This window comes from Rhamphochromis sp. 'chilingali' (assembly GCF_963969265.1).
Source record: "Rhamphochromis sp. 'chilingali' genome assembly, chromosome: 3".
Classification (NCBI taxonomy): domain Eukaryota; kingdom Metazoa; phylum Chordata; class Actinopteri; order Cichliformes; family Cichlidae; genus Rhamphochromis; species Rhamphochromis sp. 'chilingali'.
Window position 1 is genome coordinate 7,473,983 of NC_137931.1, and position 21,625 is coordinate 7,495,607.

General features: G+C 43.0%; 1 protein-coding gene across 4 annotated transcripts in view; it reads right to left on the reverse strand.

Moving 5' to 3' along the window:
• Nucleotides 1-21,625, reverse strand: part of pard3ba (par-3 family cell polarity regulator beta a) — a 207,335-nt gene that overhangs the window by 103,380 nt on the left and 82,330 nt on the right. For all 4 annotated transcript variants that reach the window (XR_013971013.1, XR_013971014.1, XM_080877580.1 and 1 more), the window contains exons 11-16: nt 17,976-18,161; nt 14,540-14,701; nt 13,331-13,405; nt 5,677-5,809; nt 4,368-4,509; nt 2,097-2,194 (exon numbers count right to left, since the gene is read on the reverse strand). Coding sequence is in view for 2 of the 4 variants with exons in the window: in XM_080877580.1 (XP_080733706.1) it covers nt 2,097-2,194; nt 4,368-4,509; nt 5,677-5,809; nt 13,331-13,405; nt 14,540-14,701; nt 17,976-18,161 (796 nt within the window). In the remaining 2 variants the exon portion in view is untranslated. The remainder of the gene's footprint in view (nt 1-2,096; nt 2,195-4,367; nt 4,510-5,676; nt 5,810-13,330; nt 13,406-14,539; nt 14,702-17,975; nt 18,162-21,625) is intronic.

Below are 21,625 nucleotides of genomic sequence, written 5' to 3' on the forward strand. Positions count from 1 at the left end.
GCTATGGGCGGTTTAAAGCAGGATACTCCCACAATGCCCAGGTGTTGCCTGGAAAATGACTCTTAAATGGTAAATGGTAAATGGCCTGTATTTATATAGCGCTTTACTAGTCCCTAAGGACCCCAAAGCGCTTTACATATCCAGTCATCCACCCATTCACACACACATTCACACACTGGTGATGGCAAGCTACATTGTAGCCACAGCCACCCTGGGGCGCACTGACAGAGGCGAGGCTGCCGGACACTGGCGCCACCGGGCCCTCTGACCACCACCAGTAGGCAACGGGTGAAGTGTCTTGCCCAAGGACACAACGACCAAGACTGTCGGTCTTAACGAAAGATAACTTTTGGTTAAATCACTCACACTTCTTTAAACATTTTACAGAGTCATTGCACATGATATCACTTAGACTGCAAATGGCGGTATAGACGGTGTAGTCCTAAAAGGTCTGATGTTTCCATGCACTTTAAGCATCTTAAAGCCAATCCATACAGACTACTTTCCAAAGCAGACTAGAGCTTTTCAGGCTGATAAAGGCATTAGTGGGAGGAAAGAAACTGACTGGAAGAGACTTACTGTGAGATTTGCCTCAAAAAAACAAAAAAAACATATTTTACCTTTTATAGCTGAAAGCAAAAATATTCTTTCTGGCATTTTTGGGCATTTGTGGAACAGTAGAAAAAGACTGATTCATGATTCTGTGATCCACTGGAACAAGCCCACACCGCTTGTCAGAAAATTCAAAGTTTGGCGCAGCTATCGAGTTAGCGATCCCACAATTCATATCAGCATTTGCAGGCTGAGGATTTCTGTGTGTGAGTGAAAGCTCTGAGTCAACAGAGTATTTGCTGAGGCATCAAGGGTCAATAAAAGCAGCTCACCTCTTTCTGTCAAGTGGTGTTTAATAAAATCTAACCTGCTCTAAGGTGCTGCTGAAGCTCAGGTACGCGTGACTATACAGACTGACATGTGGGAAACTCTCCTGGGGAGAAAAAAATGTCTCTTTAACAACAAATCGTACAGACAGGGCTGGCATCTGAGGTCTGCCGCACACTCAGAGACACACAAAGCTCTGCTAACTACCTTATTTCAGCCCTGAGCACTTTGGAGAGGGAAGGGATGAATAGACGTGGAATGATAACACAGAAAAAGAAAAAAAACAGATTGAAATGGAGGATGGCCAGAGATGGAGATAGAAGCCAGAGAGCGGAGACAGATAGAGGTGGGTATTGGAGTGGGTCCTCAGTGGGATAGAGCACAGCGTGCGTGTGTATGCGTGTGTGTCTGAGTGCGCGCGGCCGTGTGTGCAGACCACCCTTGTCCGTAATGAAAGCCAATCAGCTTGGGTGGCAGAGGCGTGTGCTGCAGGAAGAAAGCCAATCCACTGAACCTAATGAACCAGGATTGGAAATCAGAGAGAGGCAGAGAAGAAAGGAGAGAGGCACGGAGGAGAGCAAGAGCAATGAACTCATCGCCTTGCAGTAAGGAAACAAAGTGTTGAAAAGAAAAAGGAGATAAACAAAGATGAAGGGAAAGGAAGGGAAAAAAAAAAGATGATCTTATCCAAGAAGATGCAAGCACAACAAGAAAAGTAAAGAAAAATATCAAAAAAAAGGAGGAGAAAAAGAGAGGGGAGAGAATGAGGGGTCAACTCGGGTTAATATGAGGAAATCAGCCTCTGCGTTCTCGCCTTCCACACACAGCAAGCTATGAGATTGGAAACCTCAGCCCTTTCGTTCACACACAAATACAAAGGACGCACGGAAAGACACGCACACACCAGAAGCTGTGTTCGTGGAGCTTGCTGGAAAGCCCCTGGGGTTTATAAGTTCATGGGGTCAAATCCCCTTAGGCGGAGGATAATAGCAGAGGGCTACATATCACAACAAAGAAATGCACTGATAAGACGCGTGTGATCGCTGCCGAGATTGTGCGTGTGTCTGTTTCTAGGCTGAGTCCATGATTAGAGGAGGATTTTGGGCTGTTTGTGATGGTTGGGACAACAATGTGGTTCGTGCAGCGTTTTTGCCTCAGAAAATGTACAAACACGAGAGATTTTCTCACTGATGAGGAGGTGAGGGAGTGAAGCTTACCCATGTCCATGCTCTTGGACGCTCTGTTGCGAGGTACGTTGTCCTTAGCATTTTCTGCGTAGAAAGCTTGAGCGGCGCGGGACACCTTCTGAATCTCACTGCAAAACAACAATCAATCGGTTAATCGAGTCAAGTTCGAGCTTGTGCCCTGGCACAAAAACAACGAGTCGTAGTAAACAAAATTTGAGCATCAAACTCAAACAGACGATTCAATTTCCTGCAGTCCAGATGGCATGATTCAATAAAACACCAGCACGCGCCGTCTCCATTCAACTTAAAGGGAAACTACTATATTGATGCCAGACACTTCAGTGGGATAACGTAAACATGCACTGTAGCCTTTTAGAGCCAACGAATCACAATCACGCTGACCAGATTTACTTGGATTGACAGATTTGTTCGATTTATTTGATCTTTCATATGATGAAGCAGCACTGAGAGTGATGATTTACAGAGTTCCCACGCTTATATGTGCATTATATTCAGTTCTATTCATATAGCGCCTAATCACAACAGTTGCCTTACATTGAAAGTGAGAGAAAACAGCAACAATCAGATGTCCTTTGGCCAAACACTTGGCGACAGAGGGAAGGAAAAACTCCCTTTTAACAGGAAGAAACCCCGGTGCAGAAGGAAGCTTAGGGAGGGGCAGAATTTACACAGTGATAGTATTGTGTTATATAACCCTGGGGGTACATGAGCTTCAGTGATTGAATGAAATCTCTTTTTCAAATCTCTGTGCTTTGAAAAATGCTCTACATATAAAGTTATAAATATTATCATCATCATCATTACAGGAAGGCCCCAGCTAGCCAGCCGGCTTTAGATTTGAACCCAGCAACCTTTTCCTGTGATGTGCCAGTGCTAACAAATGCACAACTATGCCCAAATTATTATATGATCATTATGGAAAAACACAATTTTAATAACAAGTAAACTGTTATTGAGTAATCACTGCTCGGTTCCTGCCACATCTTATTTGGGCGAAGTTCAGACTTGGTAACTCCAAAACGTGACATTTTCTTCATTGACATCCGTTCCCTGGGTTGTTTTCTTGTTTGTCACCAGAACACAGCTAAACTTCAGGTCACGGTGTGCAGGCCTGCTCTTATTCTTTTTTCCACAAATCATGATGCTCCCTTCACCATCCATGCTTTCAAGCAGGCACGACCTTTTAGTGTTTTTAGCGTGCAGGGACATTTTTTGTTACATTTGTCCAAAGAATGGTGAAAACTGAAGCTTCCAGGCGTGCTACAAAATATCTTTGGAGAATTGTGACTGCTTTCAATTTACATTCATTTATTTATTAAGTGTTATTCTTATATTGTTTACATACTATAAGATTTTAGGAAGTTGGGTACATTTTTGCAGGTACTTTAATATTATGCGTGTGTTCTTCTTCACCTCGGTGTGATTTTTGCAGGACATCCACTCTGAGTAACCCGAGTCTTAAATTACCGCTACCATGCTTTCATTGCTTTGTCTAGCTTCATATATCTTCCTGATGCTATGCTAAAGTCCTGTAGCAATCTGGGTAGCACTTTCTAGATCGCTGTTTACAGAGAGGGGCAATCCTACTGGACGGCCTTACATTAGGTTTTCATTTTAGTTTAGTCGGATGGAATTTTTATATGATGATCAGACCACCTCTTTTTAATCCAAAACACAAAAATCAATATTTGATTTGAGGCTCAACACTGCCCCAAAACAAAGGGGCGATCTACTTATGCAATTGAGTGCTTTATCTAGAGCGTCAAATCAAAACTTATGTCTACATCCACCGAATATAGAAAAGCATGGGGGGGGGGAGAGATCCCTTTTTTGTTTTTCAAAGGCCCTGACAGCCTGCTGACAGAACATCTCCTTAGCAGGTAATCCTAATGAAGCAGGTAGGAAATTGGCGTTTCACATAAATTTCCTGTGTTTCTGTTCTCAGTGTGTCAGCCAACTGTACAGCAGGATACTAACAGAAATATCACAGCTCTTTCTGAGCCCATGAACTCCTACAGAATTTATTCCATTATGCTATCAGCATATAATTGGTTTTGCGTGATGCAAATAGGCTACTGCAATTAGACAATTAGTCTAAATAATGCATATTCACAATGTCATATTTAATGTAATGGCTCTACTTTATCTCATAACACAGAGGGCCATATTAAGAGCGCCATTAGAACATAATAACTCTGTAAGCCTATGTGTGGAGTTTAATAGAGGGTTGATTATGAAGTATTCTATGCAGTGTGTGTGTGTTTTAATGGGGTGGGGTACCTGTTGGATGAAGGGTTTAGCAAAAACTCTCTGTTCATTTCCTCCACAGTGCCAGGGGAGGGCGGCGGGGGGAAGTCTTGCTGCTCGTCGTCGTTGCCGTAGTGACCATAGCTGTCATCGGCGACCGCAGCAGGAGATGGAGCTGAGCAGAAACAAAAAAAAAAAAGTAAAACATTTTTTAAAAAACAACAACAACACAGATTTTGTTTATCAGGATGAATCAAAGCTTTTCTCAGGTTGTTTGTTCATAGCTTTCACTTTGATTTTTGCTGGAGACGATATCAAAAATAACCCTGCCTGAATTAACTCCAGCATCAATCCTGAACGCAACAAAAGCTTAATAAACGATGAGCGGCAGCACACAATCACGAGATCTCATTTTAGCAGCTGTATACTTCTAAATATTATCAATCAGTGGTGACAGGGCGCGTCACATATTTAATTACAGGCGCGATGAAAAATAGCGCGTCCTTCAATCGAGGATCGATACTGACGATGAAGAGCTCAGCATTACGTCAAAAATAGATGCAAACTAAAAAACAGACACAACAATCGTTTGTAACTTATTTGAAACACTTCCTGACGCATTTCCATAAACTGTAAACCCCCAAGAGTTTATCGCACTGTAAACTCTTTTGTGTTGAAATCCACCCTCGTCGTAAAACTCCACTACTGTTCCACTGTGACGGAGGGCCGACAGTGAGAAAAAACATCCCGGGCTTCCCATGGGGGTGAGGGAGTGGGAGACGAGGGAGAAAGAGATAAAGAATGAATTTAAAACAGTTTGTTAGTCCTTTTTTTCCCCTTTTCTTTAACACAACAGCACGCATGCCGCACAATATCCCGTATGCAAATCTGGCCCACTCAGGAGCTTTTTCATCAGCGTAATGATTCCAAGGTCAGATCTTTTACACATGAAAAGCAAGCGGCGCGTTCAGAAAAACACAGTTAATGACTTCCCTTTCTCCTGCTAAAAATATGCAGGGGCGAGAGTGAGGAGAGATCCAAAGACAGAGCCGGGGAAAGATGTGACAAATTTGTAATGCGGTGCTATAAAATGCTCAGGGTGGCTGCTACAGTGACCTAAAAAACACTATGGTATCAGGAGCCTTGGCTGGATGTCACGCTGTGCAGTGATGGCAAATACACACACACACGTAAATAAGCTAACGCGAATACACACACACACAAACAAACATACTGTGTGTACATACTCAGCTGCAGATAAGGGGAGTACACAAACACTCTAAGCCTAATGTTGACTATCTGACAGTTCAAATGGACAAACAGCGTGCAGTTGTGTGCTCACCACTTCCAGATTTGCTGTGTGTGTAGTTGTTCGGCGTAGCTGGAGTGTGACTCGCACCATTCATGGTGGACTCAGTGTTCGGAGCTCTGGTGGGTCCTGAAGGTCTCTGGTATGAATCGTGGCTTCGAAGGTCCTGTCAGCAAAGAGGGAGAAGAAGAGAAACTCTGAAAATGGTTGTCAGGTTTCAGATGCAAGAAAATGTGTTTCTTTTATTACGCAGTAATGAATGAGTCTCTTTTATTTCACTTTTACCACATTTTTAGATATCACTGCTACAGAATACTAGCACCAGATTCCAAAGTACACAAGCGTCAAATTTATAGCCTGTTAACTGAATCCTGCTTTCAAAGGTATACTGTCTTTGTGTTTTGGCATGCTGGAGGCATGCTCTTGAAGACGTACACGTTTTTGTCTACTGGTGTCAAACCAGTAAAGCAGTCTGGTTCGTTCGGTCAAAAGGACAATAATAAATTGTCGATCTTTAATCTTAAATGTCACCACAATGTGGGGAAGAGGCTCCAGGACAGATTTATCAGCTTGAGCACATCGTAAGGGGCAGTTGTGAAACAAAAGCGCAAACGACCAGCAAAATGCACAATGATCTGATCCCTCCAACCACTTCCTGATATGAACGTAACCACCAATCGTGGTGTAAACGTTAACAAGAACCGATGTGCAACGAGTATGTACCAGGAAAATATGTAACCAGTGCTTGATGTGCGGTCCTTAGCTTGTCCTGTATCCTTCTGCAAGTCGAAACAGAGTCAATTTGCTAGAGAAATCTAGCACTAGACTGTCAACAAAAATTTTTTTATTTAACAACTGCAAACAGCTGTTGTGACCAACTGGTCAGCCCACGGTTGAGAGTTCAACACCCTCAACCTCGGTATGTCTTGTGAAGACAGTACGGCGTCTCAGGTCTTCTCCTAAGTGCTTTACATCATATTTGTCTGAACAACCCTTTTCTGTGCCTGCTTATAAGTACAGGTCTTTTCCACTTCTCTTACCTATGGTGTGCCACAAGGCTCTGTTTCGAAGCCCTTAGTGATTCTGTTATATCTGCTCCATCTGCAGCACTTTGAGAACTTTTCAGGACATTTGTTATCACAGCTACACATTTAGTTATATATCTCCATTAAGTCTCAAGGTGTTTCTAAGCTACAGATCTTGCAGAGGTGCTTTGACTCTATTAAAAGGATGGGTGACATTATTTTCCAACTTAATAAAGAAAAAACAGAAGTCCTCGTTTGTGCCCCTGACAGATTTATGTCTAAGGTAATGGAAACTCTCGATGGCTTTGCCATATTTGCCAAATCTTTTTCCTGTGGAGTAACCCGACTTTTACTTTGGAAGTTCATATCTCAGGTTTGCTCTTGCTTTTAATCAGTTATGAAATATTGCCATGTTAACTCATATCGAGTTACACTCTGAACTGAAATTGTTATTCATGCATTTTTCATCACATCTGGATTATTGCAATTAATTGTTCACTTATCTAAGCAAACACTCAGTGCAACATTTGCAGGTTGTTCAGAATACGGCTGCTCAGTGACTCACGTCACGTTGTTTTTGACCAAACCGGCTGGTCCAATTTAAATTTCTAATCTTCTCAACTTGATGCGAAATCCACACAAAGAAATGGATACTGTGACCATTAAGAGATGTGGAAACTCAGATGTCCTAAATGATCCCTAAAAGATACCCTGTAATATTACACTGTAGTGACTCTTTCTTTGACTCCTGTTTGAATAAGAAAAATACACTCCCCTGAATAACTGCTCTTTTTCTATATATATATAGATATATATATATATATATATATATATATATATAGATATAGATATAGATATATATATATATATATATAGATATAGATATATAGATATATAGATATAGATCTACAGTGGGGCAAAAAAGTATTTAGTCAGCCACCGATTGTGCAAGTTCCCCCACCTAAAATGATGACAGAGGTCAGTAATTTGCACCAGAGGTACACTTCAACTGTGAGAGACAGAATGTGAAAAAAAAAATCCATGAATCCACATGGTAGGATTTGTAAAGAATTTATTCGTAAATCAGGGTGGAAAATAAGTATTTGGTCAATAACAAAAATACAACTCAATACTTTGTAACATAACCTTTGTTGGCAATAACAGAGGTCAAACGTTTACTATAGGTCTTTACCAGGTTTGCACACACAGTAGCTGGTATTTTGGCCCATTCCTCCATGCAGATCTTCTCGAGAGCAGTGATGTTTTGGGGCTGTCGCCGAGCAACACGGACTTTCAACTCCCGCCACAGATTTTCTATGGGGTTGAGGTCTGGAGACTGGCTAGGCCACTCCAGGACTTTCAAATGCTTCTTACGGAGCCACTCCTTTGTTGCCCGGGCGGTGTGTTTTGGATCATTGTCATGTTGGAAGACCCAGCCTCGTTTCATCTTCAAAGTTCTCACTGATGGAAGGAGGTTTTGGCTCAAAATCTCACGATACATGGCCCCATTCATTCTGTCCTTAACACGGATCAGTCGTCCTGTCCCCTTGGCAGAAAAACAGCCCCATAGCATGATGTTTCCACCCCCATGCTTCACAGTAGGTATGGTGTTCTTGGGATGCAACTCAGTATTCTTCTTCCTCCAAACACGACGAGTTGAGTTTATACCAAAAAGGTCTACTTTGGTTTCATCTGACCACATGACATTCTCCCAATCCTCTGCTGTATCATCCATGTGCTCTCTGGCAAACTTCAGACGGGCCTGGACATGCACTGGCTTCAGCAGCGGAACACGTCTGGCACTGCGGGATTTGATTCCCTGCCGTTGTAGTGTGTTACTGATGGTGACCTTTGTTACTTTGGTCCCAGCTCTCTGCAGGTCATTCACCAGGTCCCCCCGTGTGGTTCTGGGATCTTTGCTCACCGTTCTCATGATCATTTTGACCCCACGGGATGAGATCTTGCGTGGAGCCCCAGATCGAGGGAGATTATCAGTGGTCTTGTATGTCTTCCATTTTCTGATGATTGCTCCCACAGTTGATTTTTTCACACCAAGCTGCTTGCCTATTGTAGATTCACTCTTCCCAGTCTGGTGCAGGTCTACAATACTTTTCCTGGTGTCCTTCGAAAGCTCTTTGGTCTTGGCCATGGCGGAGTTTGGAGTCTGACTGTTTGAGGCTGTGGACAGGTGTCTTTTATATAGATGATGAGTTCAAACAGGTGCCATTCATACAGGTAACGAGTGGGGGACAGAAAAGCTTCTTACAGAAGACGTTACAGGTCTGTGAGAGCCAGAGATTTTCCTTGTTTGAGGTGACCAAATACTTATTTTCCACCCTGATTTACGAATAAATTCTTTACAAATCCTACCATGTGAATTCATGGATTTTTTTTTCACATTCTGTCTCTCACAGTTGAAGTGTACCTCTGGTGCAAATTACTGACCTCTGTCATCATTTTAAGTGGGGGAACTTGCACAATCGGTGGCTGACTAAATACTTTTTTGCCCCACTGTATATAGAGATAGAGATAGATATATATATATAGAGAGATAGAGATATCTATCTATCTATACATCTATATACATCTATATACATCTATCTCTATACACAGATAGACAGACAGATATAGATAGATAGATATAGATATATATATATATATAGATATAGATATATATAGATAGATATAGATATATATAGATATAGATATATATAGATATATAAATAAATAAATAAAAGAGTGGCTTCAAACTGCACAAAACTAAAGCAGCAAGGAAACATCGCCTGGGATAATTTTCATGAAGGAAATCCTACAAATGAAAAATCAAATGTGAATTTTCCCGAGCCAAGAGCAATTGCAGTCAAGTCCAAGTCAACAGCAAAAAGGGCGGATTTGCAATAATCTTCTTGCAGTTCACTCACTTCTTGCAACTAATGGATTACAATTCAGCTCAGATGGTAATACTAGATCAGGGCTCGGAGGAAATGTGAATAGACTAAAACAATCCTCTGAGGATCAGATGTGCAGTGGAGTTTAAAAAACAAAAAAAAAGAATTCTGGTTGATCAAAAGTGAGGAAGAAATATGTCACTGATGGAGACTCAGCTGTGACCAGGTCCCTCATCAGCTAATGTTTTCTGAAGTATTTCCTAACTTTGATACAGAAGATGGTAGCTTCGCTAACAAAATTAGCAAACATACACATTTAGATGCACTTCTGGGAGTCCTTATTAGAAAAAATGAGTAACTGCAGTGGAAAATCATGTGATACCGTTCATGGGTACACTGAAAACACAATAATTAAGATAATCCTGAAAGTGCTGACAGGCACATTATAAAACAGCCATCCAGAACTACAAAGGACCCTCACCCCGCAGCTGGAGACAGGGACTAGCAACGGTGATGGGAATCAGTGCTGCTGGCGGATGAAAGAAGCCTGCTTTGGTCAAAGAGATGGGCGCTACAGCTGTCAAACACACACACAGCAAGCAAAAGCAGACACCGACACACAGGCTTAAGACTCGGCGTACAATAATGAAAGGTGTTCCAGCAGCTTTCTGATATCAAAGTGTTGGGTGGGGTGCATTCACAATGTCACGCAGTCCCTGGGGTATCATTAGTAGCTACCATACATCTTAATATGTCACAACATCACAGCTGTCAATCACACTGAGCTCGTATATGGGTGCCGTATGAATGTGCACACAAAGTTGTGACAGTTTTTCCGCATCTGTCACTAACATAAATCCCATCATTGCTGCCCATCTGCCCGTCCGTCCGTCTATCCATCCATCCCTTGGCCTGCGGTTTGCCTCAGGCTTTTAAAGCTGCCTGGCAGACAGGCAGTCAGATATCTTAATCCCACAACAATAAGTAAACAGGGGTGTGGGGGATCTGTCTTTGCAGACAGTCTTAACCTACAGCTGCATAGAAAAGGCTTCAGAGAGGCTTAGTCCTGCCTCAGCCTACCGCGTCACCCACCCAACCCTCTTATCAATTGGCTAGACGTGGAGAGCAACGGAGGAACAGAAACCGTTCCACATGACTTATATGTCTATCGTTTTGCCAATTACGATCCCTTTTTCACTGTTTATCAGTCTACTTAGCCTTATAAATGCTTAGATACCTACGGTAGGTCGTCACATGCTTCCTCGAATATGATGCAAAGTTACATCAGAAAAAACGCAAATGTCAAACTCATGCTTGCACTAGAGAGAAAAATCACAAGCTTTATAGATCTCCTTCTGTGTATGTTTACTTACATCTGTCAAAAACATTTAAAACCCTATATATCCATGCTGAGAATACCTACAACATCCAATTACATCTGACTACAAGTTTGAGTAAATCAGAACCTAGGCAAGTCCAGTGATTCATTACTTAAACCTAAACAATGAAATACAACATCTGGGTGTATTTAAAGCAAAAAAGTCATTCTTAGATGTAACAAGGTAAATGTGGCAGTTTATCATGTTTAGGACTTCAGGCCCTATAATCCAGTGCTCACCCAAAGCCAGCTCCAGACAGAGGCGGGGATGCTGACGGGGGTCAGGGCGTTTCGTTTTAGGAGCCGTTTGTTTAATCAAAAGACCAGACTGGCTGTTAAGCGGTGAGACAAGAAGGACTATGCAGATAAATACTGAACTTTGAACTGTGTTTGATAGCTTTTATCCAAAGGCTTGGATTGATAACAAAGATGCACACACGCACACTGGGACGAGGCATAGACGAGATGTAAATGCCACAATGTGCAGGTCAATGGCAATCAACCCATGAAGTCTCCCTCTGTGTCACGCAGTCTCACCAAGCTGCTGTGAAATGTGTTTTGAAGCTTTTGGAGTAAACGTTTGTGTCAAGTTCAGCTTTTTCGATCCACGAACTTGAGCTGCTTTTTAAGATGAACATAACCTTTTTGCATCCTGTGTGATTCAAGAACCTTTTAGTTTGCTTCAACAAACAAGTCCTCTGAACTCTCTGCACAGAAAACCATTTGGTATTAAAAAGCGTTGCACTGTAACGTACTTTTCGTTGCATATTTAATTAAATGACTTGTTAGTGACTATGAACATGACCTGTTAGTTCATCGCATAATATACATGATATATATGCTGTATGATATAGATTTTTCTATGTTACAGCTTTAAACAAAATGTATATTAAAATATGTCTTAAAAATGTATTATAAATATATTTTATTTATAATAAAATATTTCATATATTTTAATAAATAAACGTAATAAAACAAAAATGTTGAGTCGTGTGATTTATGTTAATATTGGGAATTTTAAGTTGCTCAATTCTGAGGAAACACCTTCGTTTATGCATGAAGGAACAAGGACTAAAACCCAGACAGAAAAGAGACACCAAGCCCAAAACAGGGGGAAGAGGGAAGCAATAAATTTAATAAATAAGAGCAGAGCCAAAAAGAAGAAAGCTGCTGAAAACCCAACAGGAAAAACAGGCATGCAGGAGGCTTCACACTAGCTTTATTTAAACAGAGGAGAAACACGCAGGTGAGACAGGAAAGCAAGAGTACATCCTCTTAAAAACATGGAAAATAAAAAAGGAAAACTTCACACAGACAAAGTAGCGGGTTTAACAGAAAAAGAGAGCTAAGTTTAGTGATTTAAACCAATGTGACAGAGAGGAGAGTCAGACGCAGTGATGAATTTAGTACTGCATCGAGCTATGAGTCACTTTTTAAAAGGGGAACAAAATGGTGTGGCAGTTAGCGGTGCTGGCAAAGGGAAAGCTCTCAGATAGATGAATCTGCTTCCAAACCACTGATGGCTAAAAAAACTGTACTGTAGTCACACTAAGAGAAAAAACGTTCTCCCCATAATTTCATTGGTGGTAATGCTCATAACGTTACACAGATAAAAATGAATATTTTCCCAAAGTGCTTTGGTTTCATTTCAATTCCTTAATTTTCAGTTAAATCTTTTCTGTGTGCATGAGATCATCCACACACTTAAGACTCGGTCAGAGCTGAAAGTATCGTCTGGTCAGAGACTGATTGTGAATGCAATTATGCGAGTGTGCGTCCACGTAGCTGTCTGCAGATCTGTGTGTGTTTATGTTACTCTGACCGCGAGTGGGTATCTTGCTGTGCGTAGGCGAGTCCCCGTACATCTGCTCTGCCATCGCTCGGATGTTTTCGGTGTAACTGTTACTCTCGTGGTCGTGGAGATCATCCAGTGTGCGGCTACGCGTGCGCCTGCCCTCGTGGCCGCGTGTGCCCACGTCACGCTGCGTGTTGCCCTGAGAGTCGCGCACACTGTGACCGCATGCGTTATCGAGCGTGCTGTGGGCGTGCGCGTCCGTGAGCGTTTGGCTGCATTCACACCTTTCCCCATTTAGATTTCCCTCTGTCGGCTTGTTTGAGCTGCGCACTGTTTGGCGGTGCTGTGCGTACTCTCCGTCATCATCGCTGCACTCATTACCCCTTTGTCTGAACCCAAATGTGTAACCGCTACGCCCGTGAGTGCGGCTAAATCCATAGGTGTATCTGGTGTGCGTCTCCCCTGGCCTCTGTGCGTAACGCTGCCTGTGGCTCGGAGGCAGCGGCTCGGTCGCCCGCCGCCTCAGCGAGGGGAGGAAAAAAGACGAGGAGCGGGGAGGCGGAGATGGCTGCGATTGGTGGCGGCCATCACCCGTTCGTACCTGTTTGCTGTAGCCGGCTTGAATGTTGGGTTGATGGTTGGTGGAGATGTTTGAAGTGGAGTTGGCATTCCCCATCTGCAAAGCAAAATAAAGTCATTTTGACGCATTTATAGCGACTGAAGTGGCACAAAGCTTATCGAAGGCCTCCTAAATAAACAACACTGTTATCTGCTGCTTCTTGTTTGGGTGTCAACTTAAACTTAAAGCTGTAAAAATCGCCTACCTTTTCTCTGGGTTGATTTTTTATTTTGCGTGAAAAAAAAAAAAAAAAACTGTCACGAGAATGTAGCTTATGCAGTCTTAACAGCCAAACAAATCACACAGCATGACAGTCGCACGGGGAGCCTTTATTTTCATTATTTCTATCCAAAAGTGTTTATGAGAAGCACTTCTCTACGATGACTGAGCTGAGGGGCTTTCTGAATACTGGAAAAGGTTTTGTTTGTCACAGAAAAAAAAAGAAAAGAAAGAAAGAAAGAACACCATCTGTGTCACCCCACAATCAATTTAACTGGGTTTTGTAAAAAGATTTAGTACTTCAGCCTGATTTCACATTGCCAACCCACTTACTGTTTACTGTATAAGCAGCACTTTTTTTTTTTAAGTGTAAGCCTCAAATGATGACAACATGAGAGAAAAAAATCATCCTAAAGCGAATTATATGTTTAATTGATTCTGCTGTCAAAACTGTGGCAGCTGCTTATGATGTGAATAATCTTTGAACGTATAAGGGTGTGCAGAGGATTTCATAATGCAGCAGGCATTCCCTAATGTACCCGAATTCATCCAGCCCGACTCTGGGAATCTAAAACTTTTATTTAGCTCATAAGGAAACATGAAAAAACATGCAAAAGTTTTGGAATAAACGGGCGTACTCATCGCCTTGGATATTTTCTGGATTAAAGAGTTGAAAAAGACTGATGTCTGCAGGACTGTATCAAGACAGAGCCATCGTGGCTCCTTCCAAGCCACTGATGTGAACCTCTCTGCTCTTTCCAAGGCTTCAGACTCCAAAGACCTCCAAAATTACGCCTGAGCACTTCCGTGGCCTAAAAACGTCACTGCTTTCCATCAGTTAAATTTTTTTTATTAACAGCAACATCTTAGTTGGCGATGAAGCTCTCGATTTCTGAAATACAGCTCTCAAAAAAAAATCCCACGATGCCACAGAAGTTGGCTCTGGGATGACAAAAACAAAGCTTGCTGTACCTGCTTGGGCGCTCGGAGAACAACCACCTGGATGGTGCCTCTGGTGTTTCCTTCCGACGACATGGACCGCCTCAGGCCCTCCATGGCGGCGTTGTTGGAGCGCCCGACCAGCGATTCGCCGTTCACCGCTATCATCTGATCGTTTATACACAAACGGCCATCCTGTTGGGAGAAGACGACCGTTAGGTGCGCTTTAAGAGAAAACCTGAACGTGTCCTTTGCGGTCACACTTTATTTACTCAATTTAAGTAAAATAATAAAATGAGATCAAAGTGAGCAGAGCGTAAAAAGATTAAAACGAACTAGAATGGGTACTGATAAAGTTTTAAAAGTAAGGAAGAGAAATTTGGAGAGGTATAAAGTGTGTGTGGGTGTGTGAGAGAGAGGCCGAGTGGGAAAGAAGAAAATGGAAGAAGGGGTAGGCAAGAAAATTGTAGAGTTAGCAATCTACTGAGAGCGAGAGAGCCATGATAAATACATAGAGCAGCTAATGGAATAGCCTCCGTGGGCACTAAATCACTTCTAAGTGTTTTAAATAGCAGCCTCTTGTAGAGAGGCAACACAGAATAGTGCCCTGGAGGGAGAGCGAGGGAGCGAGGGAGGGAGGGAAATGAACGATCCAGTGAGGGAGAAGGAGAGAGAGGGGATCAAATGAAGAGAGTGATGCAAAAAGGCAATAAATGAAAGAAAACACAAGACGACACAGGGAGAGACTCCTGTGTGTGAGAAAGTCTGAAGATCCCATTATGGTCAGTGCTGCCCTTTGACCCCACCGCATTAACAAGGCACCGTTTAGGCTGACCTCAAAAATGACACCACACACACACACGTACGCGCACACCCAGAAGCACACCCAGAGTTTAAGGCCTGGCATCAAATTCAAGGATGGCATCAAAAATTGATGCTTATCCCAAATACGGCAGACGCCTGTGATATTCCCCATTAATTCCTTCATTCTCCATGTAAGCAGCTGCAGCACGATACATGTAAATTTAATTTGTTTTCTCAGCATACTCTTTGAAATGATCGTGTGACAGGATTAGGGGTAAAGTCAAAGAACTTTCTTTTTTTTATAATATATATATATATATAATTGAGGCCCCCGGCCTGACACCCCTCCTCCCACCCTAAAACTATTTAATGGAAATAGGTTAGATCTCGCCACGTCTCTTCCTCATCTCCTCCTTTTCTGTGCCTGCTGTGTGATGATGTGTGTGTGTCAGTCAGGCTCAGGGGACGCCCGGGTTCCCCCCTCTGCACCGGCCTGCCGCTGCAAACTCTCATCAGGGCCCTTAGCTGCTTTTCATTAGCATGAATCGACGTCGAGGAGGAGACACACGCACACATACAGTATCTACTCTTACGCGCTGCGTTCCTGCTGAGTGTCTACACTTTTCAATTTTCTTTTTCGCCTCTTAGCGTCGCTCTCTCGTTCGATACAGCTCATCTCTTCCTTCTCAGATTCCCTCCCTTCTTGCACTCGTTCACCCGCTGTCTTCTTTCATTAGGCTCCTTCCCTCCGTTCCTCGCTGCTGTCTGTCTCCCCTGCCTCGCTACTCTGTCCCAGAGACCAGTTTCGCAGCCAGCCGCAGATCTTACGACGACATTCTGTCGGAGCGCTATCCGCATCGGCAGATGTCTGAAAACTACTTCTGAAGGCACTTTTGGGAGCCTCTGTCTGGCCTGCCTGATCCCAGAACAGCTATTTATCTACAACGGCACACTCGTCTTTGCGCCTCCTTGTCGTGCAGAGCAGATCTGGGGGCAGCGACGAGAGGCGCAAAGACTTGTGACATTTGCTGGCGGACACAGATTGAGGCCAAGCAGAGGAGTCTCCAAAGTGCTGAAATAGGATGTTTTTTTTCCTGATGCACTCACAACTTGAAGTGAGCACTGAGTGATATAGATAAGACTGCTGCAGTGCTTATGTGACAAGGCCACTTGGGGTCAATGGGTGTCAAAGGTTAAGGGAAACCAAGAGGGGGCGGGGTTGGAAGCAGAGAATGACAGGAAATGGGAGAGAGGAGATGACAGGAAATGACAGAGAAAGACATCAGAAAACAGGGGAAATAGAGCGACTAAATAAAACTAGATGAAACAAAAAGAAAGACAATAAGAACAATCCCCATGACATTTCTTCTATGTACCTGGGAGAAACAAAAACTGAATAAAACGATCAATCAAAGAAGCCTGAACAGTTTAAGTCTGAGATTTAAAAAAAAAATTGCAGATCGATTCCTAACCTGTAAATCCCCCAGGAGCCGTTTCTGCTTAGAACAGGGGAAATATTAGCTCATTTCAAATGACAATTAAAATGCCTTTTTTGTTCTGGTGAGATGGATTTTTTTTTTTTTTTTAAAGAAACATGTCAACATACAGGTCTTCTTCTGTCCTGTAAAAATATAGTTTTTCACAGGACTGCATAGAGTCCTGTGAAAAACCAAGTACACTCCATGATTCGGTGACTTGCAGAACTACCTTTAGCAGCAATAGGTTGAAGTGATGGTTTTCTCCGTCTCTCACATCACTGTGAACTTTGGCCTGCTCTCCTTTACAGCGTTGGTTTGGGGGACTTTATTGATGCACAGCTCTCTTAAGGTCGCACCAAAGCACTTTAATCAGGTCTGAGTTGGACCGCTTCATTGTAGGTTTTTCTGCTTGCGGTCATTGTCCCGGTGGCCTCATATTCAACTTCTAGAATAATTTGTTATGAGTTTAATGACTGCAAGGTGCCCAGGGCTGCAAAACAAGCCCAAATCATCACCCCTCAACCATCGTGCCTTAGAGGTGGTAAGAAATATGCTGGGTTCACCATTCTACCCAAGGATGCTGTGGCGCGCAGAGTGAAAGAGCCAGGGATCGAACCACCAACCTTCCAATTAGCAGTCTATCCTTTCTGCCTCCTTTTTTCCATCTGTACTTTGAGTCTTGTGGTTTCCTCAGATACAACTTTGGAAACCTAAGCCATTTTTAGAGAGAAGAGGCTTTCTCCTGGGAACCCTTCCAAACAAGCCCTACTTATTCAATTAGGGTTAGCAAGAGTTTCCATAATGAAATTACTAATACAATGAATAGCCTTTTAAAATGAGTAATAGGTCAGAGGGTTGGTTGAATATTTGAAATACTAAGTTAATAGTTGTAGATGGCTGAAATACTGAAAGTTATCCAGATCCAGTTTAAAATACAGTCACCTGAATGTGAAAGGTGTTGGAAGAGTTTGTGAGGGTTATGTCAGGTGAAACAGGCTGGGAACCATTTGTTAACAATTACACTGAGCTCACAAAGTGAGCTGTCTGTTAGCCCCCCAGCAACCCTGAACTGGATAAGATGGATGGATGGAAGGAAGGAAGGCAGGAAGGAAGAAAGGATGAATGGATGGATGTTACATAAAAGTGGGATCTAAAGGCCTGAAAACATGGATGTGTCTATTTCATACCTTATAAGCAGCCCCTCCATGAATGATTGACTTGATGAAGATTCCCAGGTCCTCTCCGGTCTCCCTGGACTTGTTCCCCTTTAGGCTGACCCCCAGGCCGGCCGAGCCCGTTTCATTGAGCGGGATCTCGTACATCAGCTGCTCCCTGCCATCCTCCATCACCCGACTGCTCAAGTCCTCCCCTTTCTGAAAAACAGTAAAGAACAGAGGCTCAGGTGTTATGTAAAACACTATAATCTGTTCACACATACACCTAGAGCATACTTTACATGATAACTGCTGAGTGTGATAGCTGATGAGTGAGGCAGGAGCACCATACCCAACTGAACTGACTGATAAGGCATGTACCTACAGCACAGTGCACCGACTATACTCAACACCACGAAAAAAAAAAAAAAAAAAGGAGGAGTGAGAGATGGATTAAAGAGATGGAAGGCAGCTGTGGGGAGTGAAAAAAAAAAACTGAGAGAAAAGGAAAGGAGACGGCAGGAGTGTGTGTTGTGTACTGGAAAGACAGATGAAGGTGTAGCGAGAAAAATAAGCACGCTACTGTAGAGAGGTTATTCCATTTGGAGATGAAAGGCGTAGACGGAGAGCAAGCCATTTCTAAAGGAAACATAATAACCTTTTCATACCTCCTCCTGGAGCCCTGTGGGGGAGGAAGGGGAAGGAGAGGAGAGGAGGAGGGGAGAGGATGGTGGCGCAGAGGAGCATTTAAAAGTAATAACCCGTCCCTGAGGTATATCCACTTCTTCTCTCATTCACCCCCCCACCTCGTTACATTTCGTCCTAATCTCTCAATCTCACTATACGTCCCTCCCTTCTCCACCTGTGGGTTCTTTCCTCTACTTTCTGACGCTCTTTTTTTCTTTTCACATCCGCCACCCCACGCCCACACCCTACCCGTCTGCTGCCATTTAATGTGAGGAAAATGACCAACAGCAGCACTGCTCCGAAAATGAGACGAAGGGGAGTGAAAGCAAGGGAGAAAGAGGCGACGGAAAGAGAGAAAAGGAAAATGTCTGTCATTAGAGGACGACAAAATGGAGAGCAAGCAAAAGGGAAAATGCCAGGTTCAGACACCCAGGGGGGAAAAGAAAGAAAGAGAGCCTGCGGAGGGGAGTCTCCTCAACACCACTTCACTCCCAAGCTTCTTTTTTTTTTTTGAGAAAAGAGATGGAAGGTTAAGAGGGGTTGTGTGTATATGCTTGTGCTACACATCTCTCGCTCTCTCTTTTTATTCTTGCTCGGGTTGAGGCGGAAAGTATGCGAGAGGTTTCAAAAAAATACGGCAGAGACAATAGGCGCTTTAAAGTCAGCTCTGACTCATAAGATAAGTAAATGTCAGATTGGATTTTGTTAGGAATATGCATATACATTATCACCGCCACGCCGGTTGTCACAGCTTTAAAGATCTGAGTACCCACGGCAGGATTGCGGGAGCCTTACATCACACACCTCACTCTTCAGTGAAGCAGGAATCCATGTTCACATTCCCCTCTCATCGTGGCACAGTGCTGAAGGATGTGGGAGTCAAATATGTCCTCAAGTATAATTTTAGCGAGAGAAAAAGAAAAATTCACTCTTCCTGACTCGCTGTGATCCTCCAGACCTGCAACACCGTCTCCCCCCTTGTCAGCGCTGCTTTGTCTGGGTGCTTAATTAAAACAACAGCCCGTTAAAGCCTTCGAGCCTGGAGGGATAGTCAGCTCCAAAGAGAGAGTCAAACCTCTCGACTAAGTGATGGGAAATGAGGGAAACCTAGAAGGCCGTCTGCATGGTAGCAAAGAGGTAAGCACTGATCCGATACACTGTGCTTGGTCAGTTCTATAAAAACAGTCACCTATTTTCAGGTGCTCAAATTCAGCTTACTTGTAGGCTGCTTTACAAAGAGGTGTTATCAAGTTCTTCTTCTTTTTTAATTAAAAGTGTTATAGCTCTGGGACCACCTGAGAGAAACACCAGTAACAAATACAGCAGGCATCACTGTCATCAGATATGCCCTTGATTAAATCAGAAACAAAGATGAGCTCAGTTGGAGGAGGGTTTCAAAGTGGCATGCACTGTACAGTACAGCAAACCTAGAGCACTTATAGTTTCATCACAATATAAAGAAGAATTAGACAGAGGTGGGAATTAATAAGCATTTGCATCCTGTGTCGTCTTTGGAAAAAGAAACGGTCAGCACTTTTTTTCCATGTGAATATACGATGGCTGCCTTTGATTTCATCCTTATTTGTTTCTCATCTTCTTCCAGTTATCCAGTTCAGAGGGGCTGGAGTCTATCCCATCTGTCACATGATGAAAGGTATGCACTGGATGCACTCACACTCAGACTTACAGCCAATGTAAATCACCAGCTAACTTGACACGCATGTGTTTGGATGGTGGGAGGAAGCTGACTTGACTCTTGACTTGAAGTAAATACTGCCCACCCCTGCAGAGGACCGGGTGGGCAAGCTGACTGGGATTTATTCAGCTCATTTTCATTGTACGTCACCAAGTTACAACAGCAGTCATCTCGAGGCCAAAAACCCCACAACAATATAGACATTAGGAACCCGACAATCCAGTATGAGCAAGAGATCTGCAACAGTAGGTGGAAATAAAGAACCAGCTCACTGCTGCAACCAGCTGGAGTGGGAGTCGAGAGAAGAGCACAGGGAGGTGACTAACAAACCAGACAAAGCACAAACTTTGGCAGAGAGACGACAAAGTTGAAGACAATAGCAGCACATGCACAGGAGAGGAAAGTGGAGGTAGTTTAGCAGCCTGAGCCTATAACCTGATCCAGATGATAAGATATAATGAGGCCCGATCATCCAGGACTTTGTATGTGAGGAAAAGGATTTGAAGGATTTGAAATTCCACTCTGGATTTTACAGGGAGCCAACGAATGAGACAGCTCCGTCTTTCCAGTCCCTGTTAGTGCTCTCACTACAACTATTAGCAAACCCCAGTAATAAGGACTTACTTCTTATCAAACTGCAATGTCCCTAATTCAGGTCAGGTCTCTCACACCTCATTTTCCAGTCTTGAAAACAGAGGTTAAAGAAACCTCAGTTCAAAAATGTTCAAGACCCACCTCAGAGTAATATGGATTAGCCCAGAATTGCCCTCATCTCCCTGGTGAGGTCAAGAGCTCTCCTTCTCCTATCTCACGGAAAATTCCGTTTTCAGTGCACGTGCACTGAAAATTTCCAGTTTCTCCATTACTCTTGTCACATCATTTTCTTGCATGAAGTAAACTTTAAGGTGAGTTAGAAACATTTCTCATTCTGATGGGCCAACAGCTCGCTGGTCTCAAACTCTGCACATACATCAGGCTGCACTCAAATGACAGTACGTAAAAATGTGTTTGAGTTAAGAGGAGACTTCAAATCGGAAATAGGGTCATTTCTGCGTTTTCATTTTACATTCTGGCCTACAGAGGTACCCCAATCTGCACAAAACATTCAAAAATGAAACGATAGCTTTATCGTTACACATCTTTAACTCGGTGCTCATAATCAGTTCCACGATACGAATAACGAGCAAAACCCAACCTTCAAAAGTCACAGAATCTATTTTCTGCTCGAGTATAATTTGAGATTTTCAGTCGGGGCTTATTTTTATCAACAAGGCATTTCAGAGTGCTGCTACTCAAAACC